The sequence below is a fragment of the Somniosus microcephalus genome, chromosome 17, assembly GCF_052327205.1.
Source record: "Somniosus microcephalus isolate GS21.2 chromosome 17, FLI_Smic_1.0, whole genome shotgun sequence".
NCBI lineage: Eukaryota > Metazoa > Chordata > Chondrichthyes > Squaliformes > Somniosidae > Somniosus > Somniosus microcephalus.
The window spans coordinates 37,767,826-37,795,496 of NC_141003.1; the positions used below are offsets into that span (position 1 = coordinate 37,767,826).

Consider the following 27,671-nt stretch of genomic DNA (forward strand, 5'->3'; position numbering starts at 1 on the left):
GAATAGGCCTCAACTGCCTTCTGTGATAGAGAATTCCACAGGTTCACCACTCTCTGGGTGAAGAAATTCCTCCTCATCACTGTTCTAAATGGCTTACCCCTTATCTGAGATGAGGAGAAACTTCTTCACCCAGAGGGTAGTAAATCTATGGAATTTGCTACCTCGGAGAGCTGTGGAAGTTGCGACATTAAATAAATTTAAAACGGAGAGAGACAGTTTCCTAGCTGATAAGGGAATTAAGGGTTATGGGGAGCGGGCAGGGAAGTGGACGTGAGTCTAGGTTCGGATCAGCCATGATCCTATTGAATGGCGGAGCAGGCCCGAGGGGCCGTATGGCCTACTCCTGCTCCTACTTCTACTTCTTATGTTTAGACTGTGACCCCTGGTTCTGGACTCCCCCACCATCGGGAATATCCTTCCTGCATCTAGTCTGTCTAGTCCTGTTAGAATTTTAAAAGTTTCAATGAGTGTACAGAACTGACAAGCTTCCAGTTACATGTCCAGCTAGGTAAATCCTACCGGATAGGACTATGGCTTACCAGGTGATCTGGAGGTGTGGAAAGAATCCCAGCCCACAGGTGATACATCTGGCCATTGTTAGTGACCTCAAAAATATAGCGAGAGTGCCTCCAAGTTGTACTTCTAGTGAAAATGTAAACATTCTCTTAGAATGCATTTAGTTTCACTAGAAATAGTAAACATAGAAAAACTTTCTACATTTCTGATGTTAAATCTTCCCCTTTCTTCCCGCCTCCCCCAACCCACCAAGTTCCATCAATTAGCCAGTCTGGCTGGTCACTCACCAATATTGCTCTGATTCTCTGACTCAAATGTTGGATTAGAGTCGGCCACAAATGATGGCCTCAGTTTCACTCTCTCATCAACAGACATGTCATCTTGAAGTCACCACAACACCAGAGAAGCCACTTGCCTTCCTCTTTCCCCCTCCTAGGAAGATCTAGTTACCAGTTGATCTACAGTGCATTTTGGAATTTTTTACTACCCGAGAAATGAAATGAATTAATTAATTAATTAGTGAGCAAGAATATCTTATAATGTATTGTAAGCTTCACGTAGTTGACTACAATCAATATGGACTTGTTGATTTTGCTTAAATGGACATGACTAAAATTGAGGGAGATGATATTCAGTAATACAAATTATATATATTTACTATTCTGACTTACCTGCAAATACCTTCGTTCATCTTTTTTCCTTTACAATAAGGAACAACATGTGTGAAAGAGTAGCCACTATCCACCACGAGACAGCAGAGTTCAGATTTATTTTCTTGAAAATACTTGTGAGCGCTCAGTGTCCCAGCTGAAAAATACATTTAAGAATATTCAAATCATACTCCTAGTTTTAAAAGTATATCAAATAATCTATTACTAGTAGCTCCTGTTAGAACAAACAACTAAGTATAAACACTCACCATTTGTCCTGTAGACTGCTTGAAACTGGTATTCTTCAAATAAGATTTCATTCATTGATTCTTGGATGGAGTTAAAATTGAAATACGGTTCAGTGATGATTATATTGCTTTCAGGAAAATCCACCTACATGGAAGTTTTAAAACAATTAGATACATTTTGACAAAGCTCCATAATTATTCCTTTATGTCATGCGAAGTAGGCTCTGAAATTAGCTGTGATCTAGACATTTTGGAAATGTAACAATCAAGCATGGAAGAGGGAGAAAGTCACTGCACCACAATAATCATTAATACAGTCATTTCTGCAGGTCTGTAGCTGACAAGAGAACAATAAAATAATTAGGAACCTGCATATGGACAAAGCTGTGGAAAAGAATTTTGCACATTTTGTTCTCAATTATGAAAGTACTGTAGTTGTGTTGTGTTCACGTGTACACAATGAAAATTCTGCTAGGATTCATACTATTGGCACAAGACAGAAATGTTCATATGACCACAACCCCATAAACTCCAACAATATAGGGAATGAAAGAACTTGCATTTATATAGCGCCTTTCACATCTTCAATTAAATTTCTTTAGAGGTGTAGTCACTCTCGTGGTGTAGGTAAATAAATACCTACATAGATTATAAGGAACAGTTGGACTGTGCTTCAAGAATATCGGGATGCAACACATTTTGAGGTTGTGAAGAAAGAAATAAGGACAAAATTGAAACAAAACAAAAAGGCATACACCAAGTACATAGACAACAAAGGAGGGACAAAAGGGAATATTAAAACGTTAGGAAAGAAGTCTAAAATACAATTAGAAACTAGGCAATTAAATTATCAAGGAATATATAAAGAAATAGTAAGCGTATTCTACAGACACTTACTCACAGGTAATGACAACGAAATGGCAGAAATATTAAATAATTACTTTGCCTCGGTATTTACCAGGGAGACTAACATGCTGGACATGACATTAGAAGAAGAGATCAAAAGGATATAAAGACATTCAAGATAGAAAGAGGGGAGATAATTGATAAACTAATCAAACTTAGAGAGGATAAAACCCCTGGTCCGGATGAACGCATCCACGCATATTAAAAGAAGTTCGGGAAGAGATAGCAGAGGCACTATTATACATATAAAAAATCCTTAGAAAAGGGAATACAGCCAGAGGACTGGCAGACAGCTAATGTGATTCCTAGATGTAAAAAGGGAGAAAGAACAATTCCAGGGAATTAGCTTAACGTCGATGGTAGGAAAGATAATGGGCCAGATTTCACGACCCATACGGGTGCGTATGCCCCTGTAGGGGCCGCGCAAGTGCCGGTTTCAGGCATGCGAAGTGCATGCACTGAAAACCGGCACTTGCGATCGGTCAAGAATTCTCTTGACAGATCATCTGCATGCCCAAGAAAAGTGCCTCTGCGGGTGGAGAGTAAGGCCTGCTTTTACCAGCTTAAGAGTTTTAAAAAATAGAAAAATGAAATTTGATAACTCATTTATAAATTAAAAATACTATTCAAAAAGGTACGTTTATTTTTAGCCTTGTAAAAACATTTAATTCCCCCCCAAATTACATTTTTGTTTAAAATATTTAATTAAATGGCATTTTAATTAATTTTAAATGTGTAATATTTAAAAAAAACATATTTAATGTTTTAGTGCGTTTTTAAATGTGATCCCCATTCATACTTTTGACAGTTCTGTATGCACAGAACGGTCAAAAGTATGAAGGGGGATTCTCTCCTTTCATTGGTTCGCCTGGCCCACATGATCCCGGGGCGCTTGCGAACCGCGTGCGCCCCGAGATACGTGGGCCTCTGCGCATTTCGAAGAGGAGAGTCCCAGGATCGCAAGCCATGGGATCTACGGAACCAGCAGTTAAGTTTGTAGATTTTTTTTTTTGATCGGAGGCATCCGCCTGTAGGAAGCCTCCGATCGGAAATTCAGGGCCATTGGAATCCTTACTCAAAGATGTAATAGAAAAACATGTAGAAACTGAAAATATAGTAAAGAGTAGTCAGCATTGATTCCAAAAGGGAAGGTCATGCTTGACCAACCTTATTGAATTCTTTGAAAAAGTACCAGAAAGGGTAGATAAGGGTAATGCAGTAGGCGTAATATATTTGGTTTTCCAAAAAGCCTTCGATAAGGTATCGCATAGGCGCTATATAAATGCAAGTTGTTGTTGTTGAAAATGTAGCAATGATATGTAAATACTGTAGAACCACTGAAACAGCATGCTGGAAACACTCAGCAGGTCAGGCAGCATCGTGGAGAGAGAAACTGTGTTAACGCTTCAGGTCGATGACCCTTCGTCAGAGCTGGAAAAAGTTGGAAAAGTAACAGATTTTTAAGCAAGTGCAGGGGCAGGGAAAGGGAGTAAAGAACAAAAGGGAAGGCCTGTGATAGGATGGAAGGCAGGAGAGATTAAAAAACAAAAGGGATGATGGTGCAAGGCAAAAGGAGATGGTAATGGGACAAGTTAAGAAACAAAAGATGAGTCTACATGAAGTGTAAATGGGAATGGCAGAATCATCAACAGCTGCCATGTGTAAAAAAAACCAGAGGTTATGGTCTGAAATTGTTGAACTCAATGTCGAGTCCAGAAGGCTTTAAAGTGCCTAATCGAAAGATGAGGTGCTGTTCCTCGAGCTTATGTTGAGCTTTGTTGGAACAGTGCAAGAAGCCGAGGACAGAGAGGTCAGAGTGGGAGTGGAGCAGAGAATTAAAGTGACAGGTTACCGGGGTAAAGGTATGGGGTAAAGGTAGTTAATCAGATTGGCTAATGGGAAGTAGTGTTCCACAAAGATCGGTGCTGGGATCACTGTTGTTCACCATTTACATAAATGATTTGGACTCAGGAATTGGAAGTACAATTACAAAATTTGCAGATGACACCAAATTGGTGGGGATGTAATTACTAGAGGACTGTCCCAAAATACAGGAAGACATCAATAAACTTGTCAGAAATAAAATGCTGGAAAAACTCAGCAGGTCAGGCAACATCCGTGGAGAGAAATTTGAGTTGACGTTTCGGGTTTGACCCTTCTTCAAAACTGGAGAGAAAAGGAACTAGATCGAAGGCAGGGCTGCGATCGGACAAAAGAATAGGTTGGAAAAGATCTAGAGAGGGTAAGAGGCCAGGGGGAGGGGTCCAGGTAGAATGGGAATTCTGCAAGCGGGAGAAAGGGTCAGTTGTGCGGGGGGAAGACTCCTGGCCAAAGAAGTGGGCACGGAGACGAAGGCGGCGGAAAAAGAGCTCAGCATCGTGCCGAGCTCGAAATTCATTGAGGTGGGGGCGTAAGGGGATGAAGCTCAGGCCTTTGCTGAGGACTGATCGTTCAGGGTCAGAGAGTGGAAGGTCAGAGGGGATAGTGAACACACGGCAGGGGGTGAGATTGGGAGAAGGGGGGTCAGAGGAAAGTGAAGGGGAAGAAGGTTCCGGAGGGGCGTTGGTGTCCAAGAGTTGATGAAGCTTGCGATCCTTGACATCGGAAAGGAAGAAGAAAAGTTTTTTGTTGAAGCGTCGGATGAGTCGAAGGATGAAGTGGAACTGAGGACCCGGACAGCTTTGAGATAGAGTGCGCCGGTGTTGCTGAAGAGAGAAGTCGAGTGTGTTCATGTGGCGCCGCATGGCGTTGAGCGTGGATCTCAGGATGCGGCGAGAGCAGTAGTTCGAGGAACGATGAATATCTTGTCAGACCTGAAACATTAACTGTTTCTGTCTTCACAGATGCTGCCTGACCTGACCCGCTGAGTATTTCCAGCATTTTATGTTTTTATTTCAGATTTCCAGCATCCAGTGTTTTGCTTTTGTATCCGTTCAGTACTGCACTGAAATGTGGTCAAAACCTGAAGGGAAGCTGAAACCCACAGGCGTCTGACTCAGAGACAATGGTGCTACAAACTGAACAAAGCAAACACCTGGAAAGAATTTCAAAAACAATTTAACGCCTACTAAACACATTTTGAGAGTGGGTCTACTGGAAATACAGCTTTTTAACAAGTTCAGGTTACTGCATTTAATTATATGTTTTTCCAGCTATTTTTATATTACTCAGTAACTCCATCTGCCATTCAGCCCAAATCTGCAAAAGAATGCTGTAAATTAAAAACACCTATTGCAGAAAGCAAAACAAATAACCTAAAACTTCCGTACTTCAGAAAAAAAGTTATTTCACTGAGCCTAAATGTTGACAACTTAGAAAAGGGAATCTGCAAGTTATTGTGCTGCCTTCAGAGAAAAGTATCACCACATTTGGTTGCCAACACATGCAACTCTGCCACATCCCGCCCTTCCCCTTGTCCACTAAGCCAAGCTTCCCCCAAGGATCCCCCCTGCCCCAACCCTGAACTGGCACCTCTCTCTAGTTTCCCATCTTCCCTCATATCCTCTCCAAGCTCATCTTGACCACGAGATCCACCTTCTGCTCTCTCGACCCTATTACCACTAAACTGCCGACCACCCAACTTCCCTTCCTCCCCATGCTAGCGGATATTGTAAATGGTTTCCTACTCGGGCACTGTCCCCCACTCCTCAAAAAACCCACACGGCCCCTCTGTCCTTGCAAACTACCACCCCATCGCCAACCTCTTTCCTCTCAAGTCCTGGAACCTGTTATCGCCTCCCAAATCCATACCTATTTTTCCTGCTACTCCATGTTTCAACCTCTCCAATCAGTGTTCCACCCCTGCCAAAGTACTGAAACGGCCCTAATCAAAGTCATAAATTACATCCTGTGACTGTGGTGCACCATCCCTCCTCATTGTTCTCGATCTCTCTGCAGCATTTTAAAATTCTCATCCTCATGTTCAAATCACTCCATGGACTCGCCCTTTCCTCTCTCTCTAACCTCCTCCAGCCCTACAACCCTCCGAAAACTCTGCGTTCCTCTAACTTTGGCCTCTTGTGCATTCCCCACTCTCTTTGCCCCGCCAGTGGCAGCCGTGCCTTCAGCCATATAGGCCCTAAACTCTGGAACTCCCTCCCTAAACCTCGTTGCCTCTCCACCTCTCTCTCCTCCTTAAAACCATGCTTTGTCCCCCATTTCAATATCTCTTTTTTTTGGCCAGGTGTCAATTTTTATCTGTGAAGCGGCTTGGGATGTTTTCCTACGTTAAAGGTGCTATATAAATGCAAGTTATTGTTGTTGTTGCAGGACCATTTGTGGTGTTATCTGAGGGATAGTACTCACAGATCTGAAGGAATATGTTGAAAATTCTAATAATTGACAATAGCAACTATTTATTAAATAGGACAACTGAACTCAATAAGGTAGCCTACTAAGAGACTTTTATATGTGGAAAGTAGGACCCAAGGTGCCTCTAGGGCACTCATTGGTGTTTGCTGTGTTACCTGTAGGATAGTGGAACACAAGAATCAAAAGGTTAGGTTCACAAAGTAAGAACCAATGAAACATGCAAATCATCATACAGCACTTACCTTGTACATTTCTCTGCCAAACAGATGATCCCATACTTGCCTCTGAACATCCCAGTTTACCAAGTATCCCTGAAAGTGAGAAATGTTAGATAATGTAAACGAGGTTATCTAACAACTAAAAAGACTTGCATTTTATATAGCACCTTTCACATCCACCAGACATCCCAAAGCACTTTACAGCCAATGAAGTACTTTTTGAAGTGTAGTCACTGTTGCAATGTAGGAAACGTGGCAGCCAATTTGCGCACAGCAAGCTCCCACAAACAGCAATGTGATAATGACCAGATAATCTTTTTGGTGATGCTGATTGAGGGATAAATATTGGCCAGGACACCGGGGAGAACTCCCCTGCTCTTTTTCGAAATAGTGCCAAAGGATCTTTTACGTCCACCCGACAGCAGACGGGGCCTCAGTTTAACGGCACCTCCAAAAGTGCAGCACTCCCTCAGTACTGCAGTGGAGTGTCAGCCTAGAATTTTGTGCTCAGGTCTCTGGAGTGGACTTGAACCCACAACCTTCTGATTCAGAGGTGAGGGTGCTACCCACTGAGCCACAGCTGACACTACAGCAAGTTCTGAATTAACAGTTGTAGAGCTGAAGCTAGCTATTAATGTGCACATATATGAAACATATTTTTATTCAGTTTTCTCCCCTCCCCTTTTGCAACCCATCAGGATTTTCCATCCATTATTTTAAAACTATTACACAGAATTATGTGAAACTTGTAGTTCAGTCTTACCACTATAGTTGTAAAAAAAACTCAATACACTGATGCTTTAATGTCTTGGAACATTTCCAGTAGAATATGCCAGATTGCTGCCAATACTTATGAAAGACGTGTACCTACAAGTAGAATTTCCGGGTAGATCACTCGAATTGCTTTCTCAAGATGCAGTCCGAGATTAGGAGAACATTTTCTAGTGTACTGCTGAGATACAGTATGAATATTACTTACACATGGACACACACATACAATTTGGCTTTATCCAAATCCGAGAGGCAATAGTTGCGTTGAATTTTTCAGCTCAACAATTTCAGAAACTAACTTGCCTATAGCTAGTTGGAAAGTGGAATCTTGCACATTAATAAATCACACTACTCTTTTAAAAGCTAATCACAAGATTGAGGATGAAAACATAAGGGAAGGGATATATTTTCATTTCTCATTGTGAAAAATCATTTTCAACTATTCAGATACATAAAAGTACAGGAAACTTTTTGGTATCCGGCACTGACGGGACCGAGCTGGTGCCGTACCATCAAAACTGCCGTAGAAACCAGCGCTAATGTTAAAACATACGGAGCTTTTGAGCTCTGTGTGAATCAACAAACTCTGTTGCTTAGCAACAGATTCAAAACAGTCGGCTGCAGCTTAAAAGCGTCTCTGTAGCTAAGCAACAGCTTCAGCTAGACCTTGCAGAGCCTGACTGGAAAAAAAAAGCAACGAGAAGTAAAAAAACTTAAAGGAAACGGCTCCTGAATTTTGCCGGTAGAGCGAGCTTTCTGGACATTTCCGGTTAAACGAAAGTTTCCTGTATATGCTTTCTTCCCCTCCCTAAAAGCAATTTTATTCAATTTTCTCCCCTTTCCTCTCAACTGAACTGACTAATGCTGGGTTACAATTCCAGCAGCATCAGTAGTGCCCTGATGATCTTGCCCAAATGGCCATTCTCCACATGTGAACCTAGTCTCAGCAGGCTATTCTGCCATCAAAGACATCAGAGCCAAGCCTTATTCTATCCTTCCCCAACGTCAACACATGCACTTTCCAGCAGGGGTCACAACAGCTGTCAGAAGTGTGAACCTTGGTTGCTTCTTCCCCTCCCTTACCTAGGAACACCGAGGCCAATTGTAGCACCCTACCTGCTCCCGGCTGGGATCAATTAGCTCAGCACGCTGGGAATCAAACCTTGGAGAGACTCCCTTATATGGGTTAGCTCTAAATAGTGCAGTGTCTTCTTATCTACTCAACCATTGGAGAGCTCACATGGAACATATTAAAATAGCACGCAGCAAGCCCAACTCTGCTCCAGTTTCATCACTGCACGTGTAACAGGTCAACTGAGCACATAAATGGGCACATTCCACCCGTTTACAGCGCATTTAAACATTTTCTTATTGACCACACCTTTTAGTTCCCCCAACCTTCTCCACATTACTCCATTCCCCCCCCCCCTTCCTGTTACCGAGCGGTATGCATGGTTTCTTCTAACTGTAAAGCACTCATTTCTCCCTGTGCTTGAAAAATACTATAAAAATTGCAAGTTATTCTCTGCCTCCAGATGGTATGTTTACGTTTTAGTGCCACCCCCAGACGCAGTGCTGCAATATAAATGCCCGCTACAGTCAACTGTTCACTTTCCATTTGGGGAATGCTGATCTGTGTTTCCGTTTTCTTTAATGGTTTGCTTTCCATCTCTAGCTAATATATCAAACACACCCACAATGCACAGAGAATTAGCACGTTGTACCCTATGATCACATCAGTAGAAAGCTGATTCGCTTTGCATTTTTAAACTTTGCAATTAATCTATTCAAAATAAATTTAAACTTTAATCTCTACTGATCCAGCAGAAGATAAATAACATATTGTATTAAATAGAGAGAGTTTGGAGATTTTGGAGAAACAGAGTTTGGAGAAATTAAACAAGCCTAAATATAAACAAAACAGGAGAGCATAGGACAGACTAAACTAAGGTAGGCCATAAATAGCCAGGGAATAAATAGAGTTATAGAACAGGAGTGTAAAAAAATTGAAAATAAAGCAAGAGGAACTGCTAATAAAAATGAGTTAAACTGTCTGTACAGCAATGCACAGTGTCCATAATAAAACAGGGGAACTAGAGGCAATAATAAGATGCAAGGAACCTTACGGAGACATGGCTACAGAAAAATCAGGATGGGAATTAAACATTGCAGGGTATAACATATTTAGAAAAATTATAGAGGGGGAAAAAGGGAGGTGGAGTAGCTGTACTTATTACAGATTAAATAATGGCAGTAGAAAAAAGTGATGCAGCCATCAGTAAGACAGAAATAGAATCCATGTGGATAGAGATAAAAGATAAGAAAGGATCAATCACACTAATAGGGGTAGTCTACAAACTACCTAATATTGGGAGATGGAGGAAGAAATATGCAAACAAATTAGGGAAATGGGTAAAAGAAAACATAGAATAATCATCATGGGGGATTTCAACTACCCTGAAATTAATTGGCCAGAAGAGGTAGGTAACGGGGGAAAAGGATGGAGTTCCTACAATGTGTACAAGACTCCTTTCTAACCCAGTATGTAAGAAGCCTAACAATGGAGGATTCGCTACTGGATCTATTAATGGGGAATGAACCAGAACAGATAAGAGAAGTAAAAGTAGGGACTATCTAGGCAATAGTGACCATAATATAATACACTTTAAAATAATAACTGAGAAGACCATAAGCATGACAAAGATCAGGGTAATAGATTGGGGAAAAGCTGATTTTGAGGGGCTGAGAATAGAACTTGGGAAAATAAAATGGACAACAATATTGGTAAACAATAAAGTAGAACATCAATAGGAAACATTTAAAACGGTGTTCACAGAGTCCAAGAAAAATATATTCTGCAAAAAAAAAAAAACTAAACACCAATGAGACACCATGAATGAATAAAGACAAGGGAAAAATTGAGGGTAAGGAAAGAGGCGTACACTAAGTACATGGACAACAGGGGAGAGCATGTCAAGGGAGAAGGGATTAGGAGAGAAGTCAAAAAAACAATTAGGAAGGCAAAGAGGAACTAAGAAAGTAAATGATCAAGGAATATAAAACAAAATAGTAAAATATTCTACAGACACAAATAAAAAAAGGAAAGTCAGGATGGGAATAGGCCACTAAGGGATGGACAGGATAAAAATCACAGGCAGCGATTGAGAGATGGCAGAAATATTAAATAATTACTTTGCTTCAGTATTTACCAGGAAGACCGATCAGGTGGACATGATATTGGAAAATGAAATTAGAAATGATATAACAGCATTTAAAATAAAGAGAAATATTAAATAAACTAATCAAACTCAAAGAGGGTAAAACACCTGGTCCGGAAGGATTGTATCCAGGCATTTTAAAAGAGTCTAGAAGAGAGCAGAGGCACGATTATACATATTTAATAATTCATTAGAATAAGGTGCAGTGCCAGAGGAATGGTGGATTGCTAATGTAATACCGATATTTAAGAAGGGAGGTAGACCAGTCAGCTTAACATCGGTGGTAGAAAAAATAATGGAATCTCTACTAAAGGAGAAAATAGAAAGCAAAAATATAATTAGTCAGCATTGATTTTTTCAAAAGGGAAAGCCTTGCTTGACCAACCTCACTGAATTCTTTGAAGAGGTAACAGAGTGAGTAGACAAGGGTGATGCAGTAGATGTAATTTATCTAGATTTCCAAAAGGCCTTCGAGAAGGTGCCACATAATAGACTAGTGAACAAAGTCAGAGCATAAGTCAAGGGACAAGTAGCAGAATGGATAGCTAGCTGGCTGCAAGACAGAAAGCAGAAAGTAGGGGTAAGGGTAGCTATACAGAGTAGAAGGTGGAAAGTGGGGCCCACAAGAATCAGTGTTAGGACCACTGTTGTTCACAATTGATATTAAAGATTTAGGCCTAGAAATTCAGTATAGCCACGTTTGGGGCGCTACAGCCGGGCGGCCGCTAAAGTTTGCGCCCGGCGCAACTTTGCGCCACCTTCGCCGATATTCAGTGGCATTGCCCCAAGAGGTTGCTGCTGCGCTAAAACAGGCGATGCACGACTATCATTAGGCGCTAAGCCGGCGGCCCGGGGCGATACCCCCGAGGGCGGGCGCAGCGCAGGTTCGGCGAGTTGCTGATTGACGGCAGACACTCTGGCGCCGGTGAGCTCTTAAAGGGGGAGGGTGGATTTGTTTGCCTTCCACGCCCTGCACACTGCAGCCCTGAAGCAAGGCCTGACCACTGCTGCTTGATCTGTACAACGCCCAGGACTATGGAGAAGGCCAACGTTTGCACCCATTGCAGCCCCCATTATATGTTTCCAATCAATGCTAAGGCTCTGAAGTTAAAGACAAGTGCAAAGCTGTGGCCTGAAGCCACAAGTACCTGTGCGAGTGTTGAGCCAAAGCAGAAAGCTCTCTACCTTTGTCTCTCTGCAAAGATCCGTCTCTCACAAAGAAGGAGTGTTGCAAAATGGCTGCCATTTCTACTGCAGGAGGAGTGCCCTTTAATTTGCGCCCCCCTCGCCCCGCAGCGACTGGGAACCGTTCCCCTCTACCAGTCGCTAGGGGCGCCAGGCGCACAATAGGCCAGCGCCACTGAATTTCCGGTTTGGGGCGCACAAAGGGCGTTGCACCATGAAATGACGTCAGGATCTGCGCGCGCAGCTGAGCGCGCGCAAAGGCTTTGCGCCGCCGCTAAATCTTTACTGAAGTTGGGGAGAGGCGCAGATCGTGCTGCGCCCGGCCGCTGGCCGCCTAGCGCCCCACATCTCCTCCTCCTAAGGCGCTAGCGGCTGGCGCAAACAACTGAATTTCTAGGCCTTAGTCTTTGGAATCAAAGACACAATTTCTAAATTTGCAGATGGCACCAAATTGGCAGGGGTGGGGTGGAAAGAGAGGGGCAGGAATAGTCAAGACTGAGGAGGACTGCAACAAATTACAAGACAACATTAATAAACTTGCAGAATGGGCATATAATTGACAAATGAATTTCAACATAGATAAGTGTAAGGTATTACATTTTGGTAAGAAAAATAAGGAGGTCACATAATACTTGGAAAATAAGAATCTAAATGGGGTAGAGGAGCAAAGGGAATACAAATAGTACAAATACACAAATCACTAAAAGTAGTGACGCAGCTTCATAAGGCCGTAAAAAAGCAAACTATGCACTGGTAGAAAAGTTATACTAAACTTGTATCGAACCTTGGTTAGATCACACTTGGAGTACTGTGTACAGTTCCGGTCACCATATTATAAAAAAGGATATAGAGATACTGGAGAGGTTGCAAAAACGATTTACAAGGATGATACCAGAAATGCGAGGTTATACCCATCAGGAAAGGATGAACAGGCTGGGTCTCTTTTCTCTTGAAAACAGAAGGCTGACCTAATAGAGGTCTTTAAAATTATGAAAGGTTTTGATAAGAGTAGACACAGAAAGTGTTTCCACTTGTGGGGAAGAACAAAACTAGAGGCCATCAATATAAGAAAGTCACCAAGAAATCAAATTGGGAATTCAGAAGAAACTTCTTTACCCAGAGTGTGGCAAGAATGTGGAACTCGCTACCACAGGGAGTAGCTGAGGTGAACAGTATTGATACATTTAAGGGGAAGCTAGATAAGCATATGAGGGAGAAGGGAATAGAGGGTTATGCTGATAAAATTAGATGAGAAAGGATGGGATGAGGCTTGAATGAAGAATAAATGCTGGCATGGACTGGTTGGGCCAAATGACATAGAAACATAGAAGATAGGAGCAGGAGTAGGCCATTCGGCCCCTCGAGCCTGCTCCGCCATTCAATGAGATCATGGCTGATCATCCAAATTCAGTACCCTGTCCCTGCCTTCTCCCCATATCCCTTGATCCCTTTAGCCTTAAGAAATATATCTAACTCCTTCTTGAATATATTTAATGAATTGGCCTCCACTGCCTTCTGTGGTAGAGAATTCCACAGGTTCACCACTCTCCGGGTGAAAAAAATCCTCCTCATCTCTGTCCTAAATGGCTTACCCCTTATCCTTAGACTGTGACCCCTGGTTCTGGACTCCCTGGCCATCAGGAACATCCTTCCTGCATCTAGTCTGTCTAGTCCTGTTAGAATTTTGTAAGTTTCAATGAGATCCCCTCTCATTCTTCTAAACTCCTGTGAGTATAAGCCCAATCGACCCAATCTCTCCTCATACATCATTCCTGCCATCCCAGGTATCAGTCTGGTGAATCTTCGCTGAACTCCCTCCATGGCAAGAACATCCTTCCTCAGATAAGGCGACCAAAACTGCACACAATACTCACCAAGGCCCTGTACAACTGCAGCAAGACATCCTTGTTCCTGTACTCAAACCCTCTCGCTACGAAGGCCAACATACCATCTGCCTTCTTAACCGCCTGCTGCACCTGCATGCTTACCTTCAGCGACTGGTGCACAAGGACACCCAGGTCTCGTTGCACTTCCCCTTCTCCCAATCTATTGCCGTTCAGATAATAATCTGCCTTCTTGTTTTTGACACCAAAGTGGATAACCTTGCATTTATCCACATTATACTGCATCTGCTATGCTTCTGCCCAAATCATACTGGAGTTTCTCGGCATCCTCCTCACAGCACACACGCCCACCCAGCTTTGTGTCATCTGCAAACTTGGAGATATTACATCTAGTTCCCTCGTCTAGATCATTTATATATATTGTGAATAGCCGGGGTCCTAGGACCGCTCCCTGCGGTACCCCACTAGTCACTGCCTGCCAGTCGGAAAAAGAGCCATTTATTCCAACTCTTTGCTTCCTGTCTGCCAACCAGTTCTCTATCCAAGTCAGTACCTTGCCCCCAATCCCATGTGCCTTAACTTTACACGCTAATCTCTTGTGCGGGACCTTATCGAAAGCTTTCTGAAAGTCCAAATACACCACATCCACTGGTTCTCCCTTATCTCTCTTCTTCTTCGGCAGTCCCTCGGAGCGGAGGATGACTTGCTTCCACATTAAAAATGAGTTTACAGGTGACTGATGAGTCCAATGCGGGACCTAGTCTCTGTCACAGGTGGGGCAGACGGTGGTTGAAGGGGCGGGTGGGTGGGGTGCTTGGGTTGACGTGCGCTCCTTGCGCTGCCTGCGCTTGCTCCCGGCGAAGAGACTCGAGGTGTTCGGCGCCTTCCCGGATGCTTCTCCTCCACTTTATGTGGTCTTGGGCCAGGGATTCCCAGGTGTCGGTGGGGAGGTTACACTTTTTCAAAGGAGGCTTTGAGGGTGTCCTTGAAGCGTTTCCTCTGCCCACCTGGGGCTCTCTTGCCGTGCCGGAGCTCAGAGTAGAGCGCTTGTTTTTGGAGTCTCGTATCGGGCATGCGGACAATGTGACCCGTCCATCGGAGCTGATTGAGCGTGGTCAGAGCTCCGATGCTGGGGATGTTGGCCTGAGCAAGAACACTGACATTGGTACGCCTATCCTGCCAATGGATTTGCAGGATCTTGCGGAGGCAGCGTTGGTGGTATCTCTCCAGTGCTTTGAGGTGCCTGCTGTACATGGTCCATGTCTCTGAGGCATACAGCAGGGCAGGTATCACTGCTACCCTGTAGACCATGAGCTTAGTGCCAGGTTTGAGGTCCTGGTCTTCAAACACTCTCTTCCTCAGGCGACCTTATCTCCCTTATCTATTCTACTAGTTACATCCTCAAAAAATTCCAGTAGATTAGTCAAGCACGATTTACCTTTTGTAAATCCATGTTGACTTTGTCCCATCCGGTCACTGTTTTCCAAGTGCTCTGCTATTACATCTTTTATAACCTGTTTCTGTGCTGTATATTCTATGTAATTACAAATGATAAAGGGACCACCAGATGGCATTTGGTAGTCAACATTTTGAAATTTAGTACTAAAGGTTAAGGTAGCATTAACATATCCAAATTCTGACGTCGTAATACTACATTCCCAATATCCAGACATAAGTTATTCTGTCCACGTTACTTTGCAATGCAGGGTTATAGTGTAAATATAGCTTGAATCCGGCGTCACAGCTCGACCTGAAACCCAAATGATGCTGAGTGACAATCCCTGGAGACGTGGGTCTCACTCCCTTCGGAGTCAGCTCAATCCCTGGAGACGTGGGTCTCACTCCCTTCGGAGTCGTGCGGCACCTGAAGCACCGCAGGTTTATCCTCATTGCGCGCACACAGCAACACCAAACTCGTGCGGGGGTGACTATCGCAGCACGGGTCACTCAGTAACACCGCATTACAGCTCGAGCGCGGCCGGGCACCCACCTTCTGAAAAGGAAGGATGTAATATAAGCCGGAGGGGTCCTTGATCTCATCGATCTGGTTGGAGGTGAAGGTTTTGAGACGAGCAGTCCTTGATCGGAACTGGCAGTTGGGCAAAACGCTACAAGAGAAAAGGGGGGAGATAAACAAAAGATCAGTTAAAAGCCATGCGTTTCCGTCAGCCTATAGGCAGGAGGAGTCCGGGACGGCTGCAAATAGCACCGAGGGGCCGGGCCTCCTGAGCAGCCGCGGCCTCTCTTGGTGACGCACCTCACTCGCTTCTCGCTGAAGCCGATCTTGGCCATGCTCGCGCCATTGTCCAGCACCAGAGTCGCCATCTCGCGCGCACCGCCGCGGTCTCCGCGCAACCAGTCAGCCAATCAGCAGCCGCCCTCCTGTCCGTCCTCGGTACCATGCCCCCACAGTGTTCAAAACCACCGCTAAAAGGTTCCGGAGTCTGGAGCCGTCAAGGTCGGGGATTTAGTTGCGGTGGATTTTTAAAGGAAGAGAACAAGTAAGACAGATGACAAAGATAGTTTAACTTGACTTGGGTTTCTTGTTAAAAAAAAGTCACAATTGCAGATCAAAATGAAGCGTCTGTTACTTCTAATGAGTAACTGATAATTTGACAAGTCATTAAAATGGTTTCTGTCCATCAACCTACTGGGATTAGACAAGCGTGACTCTAAAGCAGGGTTGCCAACCCTTCAGGATTGACCTGGAGTCTCCAGGTATTGAAGATTAATCTCCAGGACACTGCTGCTAGCAACCCTGGAGAAAAATCAGAGGGGCATTCAAAAATGTGATGTCTTTTTTTCATTTTCTTTGAACACTTCTGTTATCAGTTATAAAAAATATTGGAGATGTGAAAAAAGGCTGACTGACAGTAAAGAATCATCCAATTGGGTAATGAAGAGTCTTTTTGCTTTCCAATTGGCGTGGGAAGGACGTGTTGGGCGACCAATGGGGGGGGGGGGCAGGAGGTCATATGATGAAACCTCCAAGAATACACAGTGTGATGAAATATATTCCATTCATCACTGCCTGTTTTCTGTGTCTTGTAACTGCCTGCTTTCTGTGTCTTTTCCCTTCCCCCAGTCCTCATGTATTATGTATTGGAATGTGCTGGAACTGGTTGTGTGCAGGGCTCCACCCATACCTGGCTCCTTTGTAATCTAACTTCAGTCGGGCATCAGCCTCCTGAAGGTAGACATCTCTCTATTTTACGTGTTATGTTCTGAGTTAATAAAAGCCTTACTTTTGTTCTGCTAACTTCGAGTCTCGGAATAATTGAGGCACATCACACAGTTGGCAACCCTTCCATAAATTTTAATTCACCACTCCATTCCCACTCGGACCTCGCCGTCCTTGGCCTCTTGTATTGTTCCACGGAAGCTCAACGTAAACTCGAGGAACAGCACCTCATCTTCCGATTAGGCACTCTGCAGCCTTCCGGACTCGATATCGAGTTCAACAATTTCAGATCATAACCTCGGCCCCTATTACACATTTTTTCTTGTAATTTTCCACTCCTTTCCCCCCCCCCCCCCACTTTCCTTTCTGTTTCTCTCTCACACCTGGCAGCTATCTCTTGCCCTGCTAGTACACTTTACACCTAATCTCAGCCTATTACCATCTCGCCTATCTCTTTTACTTCTTTTGTTTCTTTCACTTCTTTTGTCCGATCGCAGCCCTGCCTTCGATCTATTTTCTTTTCTTTCCAGTTTTGAAGAAGGGTTCGACCCGAAACGTCAACTCAAATTTCTCTCCACGGATGTTGCCTGACCTGCTGAGTTTTTCCAGCATTTTCTGTTGTTATTTCTTCCATAAAGAGATTAACAAATAAGTAAAAAGTTATTAAAAGAGGGCATTAAATTTTTACAAATACCACAGAGAGAATTGGGGGTAATATATTAGCATGGATTGAGGATTGGTTAATGGACAGAAAACAGAGAGTAGGAATAAATGACTCATTTTCAGGTTGGCAGGGTGTAACTAGTGGGGTGACGCAAGGATCAGTGTGGAGAAATGTGAAGTTATCCACTTTGGTAGGAAAAATAGAAAAGTAGAATATTTTTTTAATGGTGAGAGATTGGGAAATATTAGTATTCAGAGGGACCTGAATGTCCTTGTACATGAATCACTGAAAGTTAACATGCAGGTACAGCAAGTAGTTAGGAAAGCAAATGGTATGTTAGGCTTTATTACAAAAGGATTGGAGTATAATAGTAAAGAAGTCTTACTGCAATTATATAGGGCCTTGGTGAGACCACACCTGGACTACTGTGTACCGTTTTGGTCTCCTCACCTAAGGAAGGATATACTTGCCTTAGAGGGAGTGCAACAAAGGTTCACCAGACTGATTCCTGGGATGAGGGGATCGTCCTGTGAGGAGAGATTGAGGAGACTCGGCCTATATTCCCTAGAATGTAGAAGAGTGAGCGGTGATCTCATTGAAACATATAACATTTTATAGGGCTTGACAGGGTAGATGCTGGGAGGATGTTTCCTCTGGCTGGGGAGTCTAGAACTAGGGGTCACAGTCTCAGTATAAGAGGTCGGGCATTTAGGACTGAGATGAGGAGAAATTTCTTCACTCAGGGCTGTGAGTCTTTGGAATTCTGTACCCCAGAGGGCTGTGGATGCACATCATTGAGTATATTCAAGACAGAGATCAATAGATATTTGGATATTAAGGGAATCAAGGGATATGGGGATAATGTGGGAAGGTGGAGTTGAGGTAGAAGGTCAGCCATGATCTTATTGAATGACGGACAAGGCTCGAGGGGCCGAATGGTCTACTCCTGCTCCTATTTCTTATGTTCTTAAATGGAGATGGGAGGAAAGCCAGGATGAATACAGGAGTAGGCAGAATCAGAGGGGTTAAGAGAAAAAAAGCATATAGCTGTAGAGACAAAATTTAAGGCAAAATTATTTCAGTACTGCACTAGCAAGAGCACTGTCGGAGAACAGAAGAGAACATTAAAAGATGCAAATAGGCTTGAAGTTAATAAGCATAAGATATTAAATGGTCTGAATGATTACTTCTCAATGTATTCGCAAGGGAAGACATGAACAACGTGCCCTCTCACAAAAGTACAGAGGCTTAATTCAAGACTTAAATATAAATGAGTTTGAAGTCTAATGAAGTCTGTTTGTCTTGATCCTGTATTCGTTTTGCACTCATGTATATTACCCTCCCCCACTGTGTATAGTTTCACTTCCTCTTTCCCGACTAACCTGGGAGGTTCCAGGTCTTGGCTCTTGGCTCTGCCCCTGACTTCTCTTACATAAAGATCCCAGGATCTGTATGACTCATTCCTGTGAACCAGTCGGCGTGTTGAGATGTTAGCTCTGATCTTAGTGATTAAAAGCCAACTTGTTTAAGTCTATAACTTCTAGTTTTGTGGTTATTGAAGGCCCATCAATTTTAATCACTAAAGAATACTAGGATGGATCGACTCCTAAAACCAGAGCGTCTGGACTTGGATCCACATTCTGCTGAAGCATCAAATCAATTTGGACACTGGCTCAAATGCTTCGAACTCTTCGCGGGGGCCTCATCCGCTAGCGAGGTAGATAAACTGAGTCTACTGACTACTCGCGTAAGTCGTCGGATTTATTCGTTCATCCGGGACGCCACCTCTTACACGGAGGCCATCACTATCCTGAAGGCCCAATACCAGAGGCCGGTAAACGAAGTGTACGCCAGACATCTGCTGGCTACACGCAGGCAGCGACCAGAGGAATCAATGGACGATTTCTTACAGGGCCTAAAGGACCTGGTCCAGGACTGTAACTGCAAGGCCGTGACGGCCAACGCGTACTCTGACGAATTGGTCCGCGATTCCTTCATCACGGGCCTCGAATCGAATTATATCCGGCAGAGACTGCTGGAGAAGGAGGTCCTGGACTTAAAAAAGGCAGTGGCCACTGCGCGATCGCTGGACGTGGCCCAGAAAAACTCTGACTCTTATTCTTCCGGCCATGCGGCCCTCACCGCCTCGTGCGCGCTGAGGGGGCCGCCATCTTGGAATCAGCCATCTTCCCCATCCAGGTCTCAGACCAGCTCTACGCTGTCGGAGTCCCCACACAGAAGTTCACCCAGGAGTCCTACTACAGCGGCAATGTCTCGAGGCCCGAAATGCTACTTCTGCGGCCAGGCCAAGCACCCCAGACAACGATGCCCAGCGAAGGACGCTACATGCTTCAAATGTAAGAAAAAGGGGCATTTTAGCAAAGTCTGCAGGGGGAATCCGATTTCCAACTCCGTCACCGCCTCGTGCGTGCCGTGCGGGCCGCCATCTTGGGATCCGCCATCTTTTCCTGACTCAACGGCCGCCCAGGGCCCAACAGTGGCTTCGATCACGGTGGATCAATCCAGGCCACACCCGTTGACAAAATCCATGATGGACATACAGGTAAACGGGAATTTAACGAAATGTTTAATTAACTGTGGGAGTACCGAGAGTTTTATCCACCCTAGCCTGGTACGGCGGCACTCATTAACGGTAACCCCTACATGGAGCCGAATTGCTATGGCTGCTAAGCCCCACACTTCGGACATTTTGGGCTACTGTGTGGTAACACTGACTGTAAAAGGCACGGACTACAAGGATTTTAAACTCCTCGTGATGCCAGAACTCTGTGTTAATGTAATCTTGGGCCTGGACTTCCAGTGCCACCACGAAAGTGTCACGCTAGCATATGGCGGGTCCCAGCCGCCACTCAGTCTGTGGCCTATCAACCTTAAAAATCAGCCCGCCCTCTTTATTCGCTAATCTCGCTCCGAACTGTAGGCCCATAGCGACCAAAAGTAGACGGTACAGTCTGGAAGACAGACACTTTATCAAGGCGGAAGTGGACAGACTCCTGCGGGAAGGCATTATTGAATGCAGTACCAGCCCGTGGCGTGCCCAAGTAGTCATAGTTAAAAATAGCGAAAAGAAACGGATGGTAATTGACTACAGCCAGACTGTTAATATTTATACCCAGCTGGACGCCTACCCTTTACCCCGCATATCAGAAATGGTCAACCAGATTGCGCAATACCGAGTCTTCTCGACTATCGACCTCAAATCCGCGTATCACCAGCTCCCCATTAGAACGGAGCACCGCCCATACACCGCCTTCGAGGCGAACGGACGCCTCTACCATTTTCTCAGAGTGCCCTTCGGAGTAACAAATGGGGTCTCGGTCTTCCAACGTGAGATGGACCGCATGGTTGACGAGAATAAACTACAAGCTACCTACCCCTATCTGGACAATGTCACTATCTGCGGGCACAACCAGCAAGACCACGATCTAAATCTTGCGAGATTTTTAAAAACTGCCCTAAAGCTGAATCTAACCTACAACGAAGACAAATGTGTCTTCAACACAACCCGTCTCGGCTGTGTGGTGGAAGATGGGGTAATTGGACCGGACCCTGACCGATTACGCCCCCTAAAGGAACTGCCCGTGCCACACAATCCCAAAGCTTTAAAAAAGTGCCTGGGATTTTTTTCGTATTATGCCCAATGGGTGCCCAATTACTCTGATAAGGCCCGACCCCTCATTAAATCGACGTCCTTCCCACTATCAGCTGAAGCTCGGGAGGCTTTCACCAGTATTAAACAGGACATTGAAAGGGCTGCAGTGTGTGCAGTGGACGAATGCATTCCCTTTCAAGTCGAAAGCGATGCGTCAGACTTTGCCTAAGCTGCGACCCTCAATCAGGCTGGGAGACCTGTGGCCTTCTTCTCCCGAACCCTTCAGGGACCTGAAATCAGGCACTCTTCTGTCGAGAAGGAGGCACAGGCTATAGTGGAGGCAGTGCGGCACTGGAGACACTACCTAGCCGGCAAACGTTTCACCCTGTTCACCGACCTGCGGTCGGTGGCTTTCATGTTTAATAATAAACAAAGGGGGAAAATCAAGAATGACAAAATACTCAGGTGGAGGATCGAACTATCCACATTCGACTATGATATTATGTACAGGCCGGGAGCCCTTAATGACGCCCTATCGCGGGGAATGTGTGCCAGCATTCATACGGACAAATTACAGGGTCTCCACAATGACCTCTGTCACCCAGGGGTCACCCGACTATACCATTTTATAAAGTCCCGCAATCTGCCCCACTCCATCGAGGAGGTCAGGGCAATGACCAGAGCCTGCCGCATCTGTGCGGAATGCAAGCCTCGTTTCTACAGGCCTGACCGTGCACACCTTATCAAAGCCACACGGCCATTCGAGCGCCTAAGTCTGGACTTCAAGGGACCCCTTCCCTCTGCCGACCGTAACGTATACTTCCTCAATATCATTGATGAATATTCCCGCTTCCCCTTCGCAATTCCCTGCCCAGACATGACCAGTGCCATGGTCATCAAGTGTCTCTGTAATCTATTCTGCATGTTTGGCATGCCGAACTACATACACAGCGATAGGGGGACGTCATTCATGAGTGACGAGCTGCGCCAGTTCTTGCTCTCGAAGGGGATAGCCACTAGCAGAACCACTAGCTACAACCCCCGGGGTAATGGGCAAGTGGAAAGGGAGAATGCTACTGTTTGGAAGGCTGTCACGTTAGCCTTAAAGTCAAAAGGCCTTCCGACCTCCCGCTGGCAGGAAGTCCTCCCAGACGTGCTCCACTCCATAAGGTCTCTGTTATGTACGGCCACTAACGCTACCCCTCACGAAAAGATGTTCGTTTTCCCCCGGAAATCCACCTCGGGCATATCTCTACCCGCGTGGCTGACGTCTCCGGGGACAGTACTATTGCGGAAGCACGTGAGAGGCCATAAACGGACCCCCTTGTGGAAAAGGTACAGCTCCTCCATGCAAACCCTCAGTACGCCTATATCGAATACTCTGACGGGCGAGAGGACACTGTTTCCATAAAAGACCTCGCTCCCTCGGGGAGCGGAGAGAACGATGGGAGACTACCCGATGAAGACCTACACTACAAAGAGACAGGACGCCCAGAGGTATCAATACCCAACTTTAACCTGGAGGACACTGCAGATAACCTGGAAGACACTGCGGAGGCCCGGACAGCGGAGGAACCAGATTCCACTCCCCTAGAGGCACCCCAACCGGCTTTGCGCCGATCACTGAGAACTGCAAAACCTCCTGACAGACTCACTTATACCAACTTTTAAGAAACATCACCCCGATGGACTAAATCTATAGAAGGGGTGAATGTAATGAAATCTGTTTGTCTTGATCCAGTATTCGTTTTGCACTCATGTATATTACCCTCCCCCACTGTGTATAGTTTCACTTCCTCTTTCCCGACTAACCTGGGAGGTTCCAGGTCTTGGCTCTTGGCTCCGCCCCTGACTTCTCTTACATAAAGATCCCAGGACCTGTATGACTCATTCCTGTGAACCAGTCGGCATGTTGAGATGTTAGCTCTGATCTTAGTGATTAAAAGCCAACTTGTTTAAGTCTATAACTTCTAGTTTTGTGGTTATTGAAGGCCCATCAAAGTCCCAGATAAAATGAAAGGGCTTTAAACCAATAAATCCCCAGAGTTATTTATTCCAGAGTGTTGAGAGGGACTGGCAAGGAGATATTGGAGGCACTGACAATCATTATAAGTGAGTCAGTTGACACTGGTAAGTACCAGTAGATTGAACATAGGCTAACGTGGTGTCCATATTCAAAAAAGTTGACAAAACAGATGCAGGCAACTACACACCCATTAATATTACTTCAATTCCATATAAAATAACAGATCTGATAACAGGAGTAAACTTGAGGATTATGTGTACAGCACCAACCTATTAAGCAGTAGTCAATGCGGCTAAAGTTTTTGATTTATTTGAGGGAGTGACAACTCAAGCCAACATTGGTAAAACCTACAACGTTGTATACTTGAACTTTCAAAAGACAAAAGATTAGTAATTACGCTCAAAGCTGTCAGAATTCAGAACAAAACCTGGATATGAATTTAAAAATCTGGATGAAAAGTAAAAACAGAGAAAAGGGTAGCATGAGTACTGGTTAAAGGGGTAATGTTGGGGGGGAGGGGTTGGATACTGAGTGGGATGTCTATGCTCAGTATTGGGACCGTGACTGTTTCCAGTTTACATCAATGACTTGATTCTGAAACTCAATCCAAATTGTCTAAATTTGCAGATGATATCAAACTAGGGGGGACAATTGAATTGAAGAGGCAGCCCAGAAACCATAGAATGAGCTACCCAAAATATGTGAGTGGGCTGAACAATGGCTGATGAAATTTAATGCAGACAAGTGTAAAGTATTGCACATAGGAAACAAAAATGGGAAACATGCATACTTCATGAATGGTTTTGAAATAGCTACGGATGAAGTTGAAAAAGACCCTGGAGTCTTGGCAGATTCAGCAATTAACATGCCCAGCCAATGCAGAACAATAATCAATAAACTAATAAAATGTTAAAATAAATAGCTAATACAGTAAATTACAAATCAGAAAAAGTCATGATCAAACTAGTCAGACCACACCTTGAGTACTGTGTCCAGTTCTGATCACCAAGAAACAAGGAGACATTCAATAGCTGGAGGCAGTGCAGGGCAGAGCTGCAAGGTAGATCCTTAGTATCAAGGGTCTGAGTTGTGGGAGGAATGCCCTGACCTAGGAACTGCCTTAAATGTGTCCTCAAAATGTAGTCAGACTGAATGCTGCGGGAAAGGAACGGGCTACTGCTAACTAAACCATGAAGGCTTATACAAACAAAACATTCCTCACCAGGGATAGCAAACAAGCCATCAAGGTAATAGGCCTGGAGATAGCTCATTAAAGGTTCGGTTCGGTAACCATATTCACAAGTCTCACCACAAATGATGGTTCTCAGCTGCGGCTCAGTGGTAGCACTGTTGCCTCTGAGTCAAAAGATTGTGGGTTGTAAGTCCCGCTCCGGAGACCTGAGCACAAAATCTAGACTGACAATCCAGTGCTGCACTGTCTGAGGTGCCATCTTTTGGATGAGTCATTAAACCCCATCTGCCCTCCTTATTTTGAAGAAGAGCAGGGACGTTCTCCCTGGTGTCCTGGCAAATATTTATCCCTCAATCAACAGATTATCTGGTCATTATCATATTGCTGTTTGTGTGACCTTGTGTGTAAATTGGCTGCCACTTTTCCCTACATTACATCAGTGACTACACTTCAAAAGTACTTTATTGGCTTGTAAGTGCTTTCTGAGGTTGTGAAAGGTGCTAGATGAATGCAAGACTTTCTGTGTTCTGCAGGTGACTCTGGATCCTCTTAACACCTTCCCATCTTGAGTTCATAAGTTTTAGGAATGGACATCAGCTCAAAGATTAACAGATGGACCAAGACTGTCCTCCATACAGCAAGCTGACTTCCCAGATCTATTTGTACAATTGACAGATGCATAATGTTAGTATAGATGGCTGAGCTACAAAGAGCATGTTTTTCAGCTCTGAATAGCAAATGATGCACAAGCTAATCATGAGTTATCTTCTTCTTAGGCAGCCCCTCGGAACTGAGGATGACTTGCTTCCACATTAAAAATGAGCTCGCAGGTGACTGATGAGTCCAATGCGGGACCTACAGTCTCTGTCACAAGTGGGGCAGACGGTGGTTGAAGGGGCGGGTGGGTGGGGTGCTTGGGTTGACGTGCGCTCCTTCCGCTGTTTACGCTTGGCTTCCGCTTGCTCCCGGTGAAGAGACTCGAGGTGTTCGGCGCCTTCCCGGATGCTTCTCTTCCACTTTGTGCGGTCTTGGGCCAGGCATTCCCAGGTGTCGGTGGGGATGTTGCACTTTTTCAAGGAGGCTTTGAGGGTGTCCTTGAAGTGTTTCCTCTGCCCACCTGGGGCTCTCTTGCCGTGCCGGAGCTCCAAGTAGAGTACTTGCTTTGGGAGTCTCGTATCGGGCATGCGAACAATGTGGCCCGTCCGTTGGTGCTGATCGAGTGTGGTCAGAGCTTCGATACTGGGGATGTTGGCCTGAGCAGGAACACTGACGTTGGTGCACCTATTCTGCCAATGGATTTGCAGGATTTTGCGGAGGCAGCGTTGGTGGTACCTCTCCAGTGCTTTGAGGTGCCTGCTGTACATGGGTTATAATGAAGTGTGTGATATAGTGGCCCTGAAATTGCGGTTGGAGGCGTACCTCCAGAGTACGCCTCCGACCCCTGAAACATTTTCAAACTTACCGCCAGGCTCCCAGGCTGCGGAGAGTCCGGGGCCCGGGCCTCCAGGTGTGCGCCTGCGTAAAGGCCCACTGATCCCAGGGATGCAAGCGGTTCAGAAGCGTCCCTGGGATCACGTGGGCCAGGTCCCCCAATCACAAGAGGGATTCCATTGCAGTCATTTCCAAACAGAATTCCCTAATGACATGCAGTGGAATCCCCAAATAATTAAGCAATTTACTCAATTCTAATAAATGTACATGTTCTGATTTTCAAATTTAATTAAAAATCCCTTCATTACACCAAATACAAAAAAAAATGTTTTTGAAAAATAATTTTAAACATAATTCGGGCCAATATTTGCATAAACTAATGTTAAGCATTTAAGTGTTTGTGCATCATTTTTAATTTTTAAATGTTTCATTTAAGATTTATAATAACCCTTACGCTGATGAAAGCAGGCCCTGTGCAACGCTCGGAAACACTTACACTGGGCAAAGTCTAATAAGTGAGACTGCCATCTTCTGCCTCAATGGCATGAAGTCAGACTAATTTCCTACATTGCAACATTGACTACCACTTCAAAAAAAGTACTTCATTGGCTGCAAAGCACTTTGGGACGTCCAGTGGTCATGAAAGGCGCTATATAAATGCAAGTCTTTTTCTTTAATGAAGGGTCTGTTTCGCCAGTCGTGCAGAGTAGCACAGAAAGTGCCATATTAGCAATATGAGTCGGTTTGCCACAGAAAAAGCCACAGACTACACCAGTACTGTAATCTCCTGTTTTGAACTCTGATGTGTTTTTATTTCTCCTGCTGCAAGATAAAAGAGAAAACAAGAATATGTTTTACGACCACGTTTCTTTATTGTCTGTAATGCAAGTGAAATGATTCTATAAAACGGTTGGCTTGTAGGTTTATTACAAGGCTTTCACTTGTGCAATGGCCGCTGGCACAGCCCCGCTATCATAGCATTCAGTGTTGCTTTTTCTCACTCTCCGTCAGCTTGCAATTTATGACCATGTTTACGTTAAGGGCAGGAGGCAATGTCTCTGGCATAAGGCTCACAACTGAAAACCTCTTGGATAGAGTTTGCTCGATGCTTGCAGTGCTGCCAATGATGTCGCTGTGGATTATTAACTAGAATGCACTAGTGTGTGAATCCGGAACACTGACGTTTCCTCAGCTGAAACAGTAAGTTTCACAACACAGCAACACGTTCAAGACATCGGGTTAAAAGTTAGTGAGTAAATTATTAAACTAACAACTGTCCTTGGAGTAGAAACAGCAGTTGGTGAATGAGTGCTCCGCCCTGTTTGAAGGTATAAAATGGGTTGATGACGTGTGTACAAATATAAAAATAAAGGCTTTCTAGTTGACATCTATTTGACTATATATATATATAAATATATATTTATAGAAATTATATGAATAGCAAGGGTATTTTTCCATTTAAAAAAGTATAGTTAATAAACAGTTGGATTTAACAAAGATAGAGATTAGTAAAGGAACTTGAGACAATAGGAAGGTAATTTAATCTGAACACTAACTTGGTAATTATATTTATCAGATGGTCAATGAGACAGAGCATTAATGGAAGGCAGTAGTTAAGAACACAGAAAGAACAATAAACTTTTTTTCTTCCTTTCTGATGTCAAGGATCGCAAGCTTCATCAACTCTTGAACACCAA

The 27,671-nt window shown here is 44.4% G+C and overlaps 2 protein-coding genes across 3 annotated transcripts in view; one reads left to right on the forward strand and one right to left on the reverse strand.

Annotated features, from left to right (window-relative positions):
- Window positions 1-16,209, reverse strand: part of actr6 (actin related protein 6) — a 48,399-nt gene extending 32,190 nt beyond the window's left edge. For both annotated transcript variants that reach the window (XM_086010193.1, XM_086010192.1), the window contains exons 1-5: window positions 16,125-16,209; window positions 15,858-15,975; window positions 6,874-6,942; window positions 1,436-1,559; window positions 1,188-1,323 (exon numbers count right to left, since the gene is read on the reverse strand). In XM_086010193.1, coding sequence (XP_085866319.1) covers window positions 1,188-1,323; window positions 1,436-1,559; window positions 6,874-6,942; window positions 15,858-15,975; window positions 16,125-16,192 — 515 coding nt within the window. In that variant the 5' untranslated portion in view covers window positions 16,193-16,209. The remainder of the gene's footprint in view (window positions 1-1,187; window positions 1,324-1,435; window positions 1,560-6,873; window positions 6,943-15,857; window positions 15,976-16,124) is intronic.
- A 72-nt stretch (window positions 16,210-16,281) lies between these two features.
- LOC147105651 (T-complex protein 11-like protein 2) overlaps window positions 16,282-27,671 on the forward strand; it is a 51,265-nt gene continuing 39,875 nt past the window's right edge. Inside the window, exon 1 of the mRNA XM_086010188.1 lies at window positions 16,282-16,368. The gene's annotated coding sequence lies outside the window, so the exon portion shown is untranslated. The remainder of the gene's footprint in view (window positions 16,369-27,671) is intronic.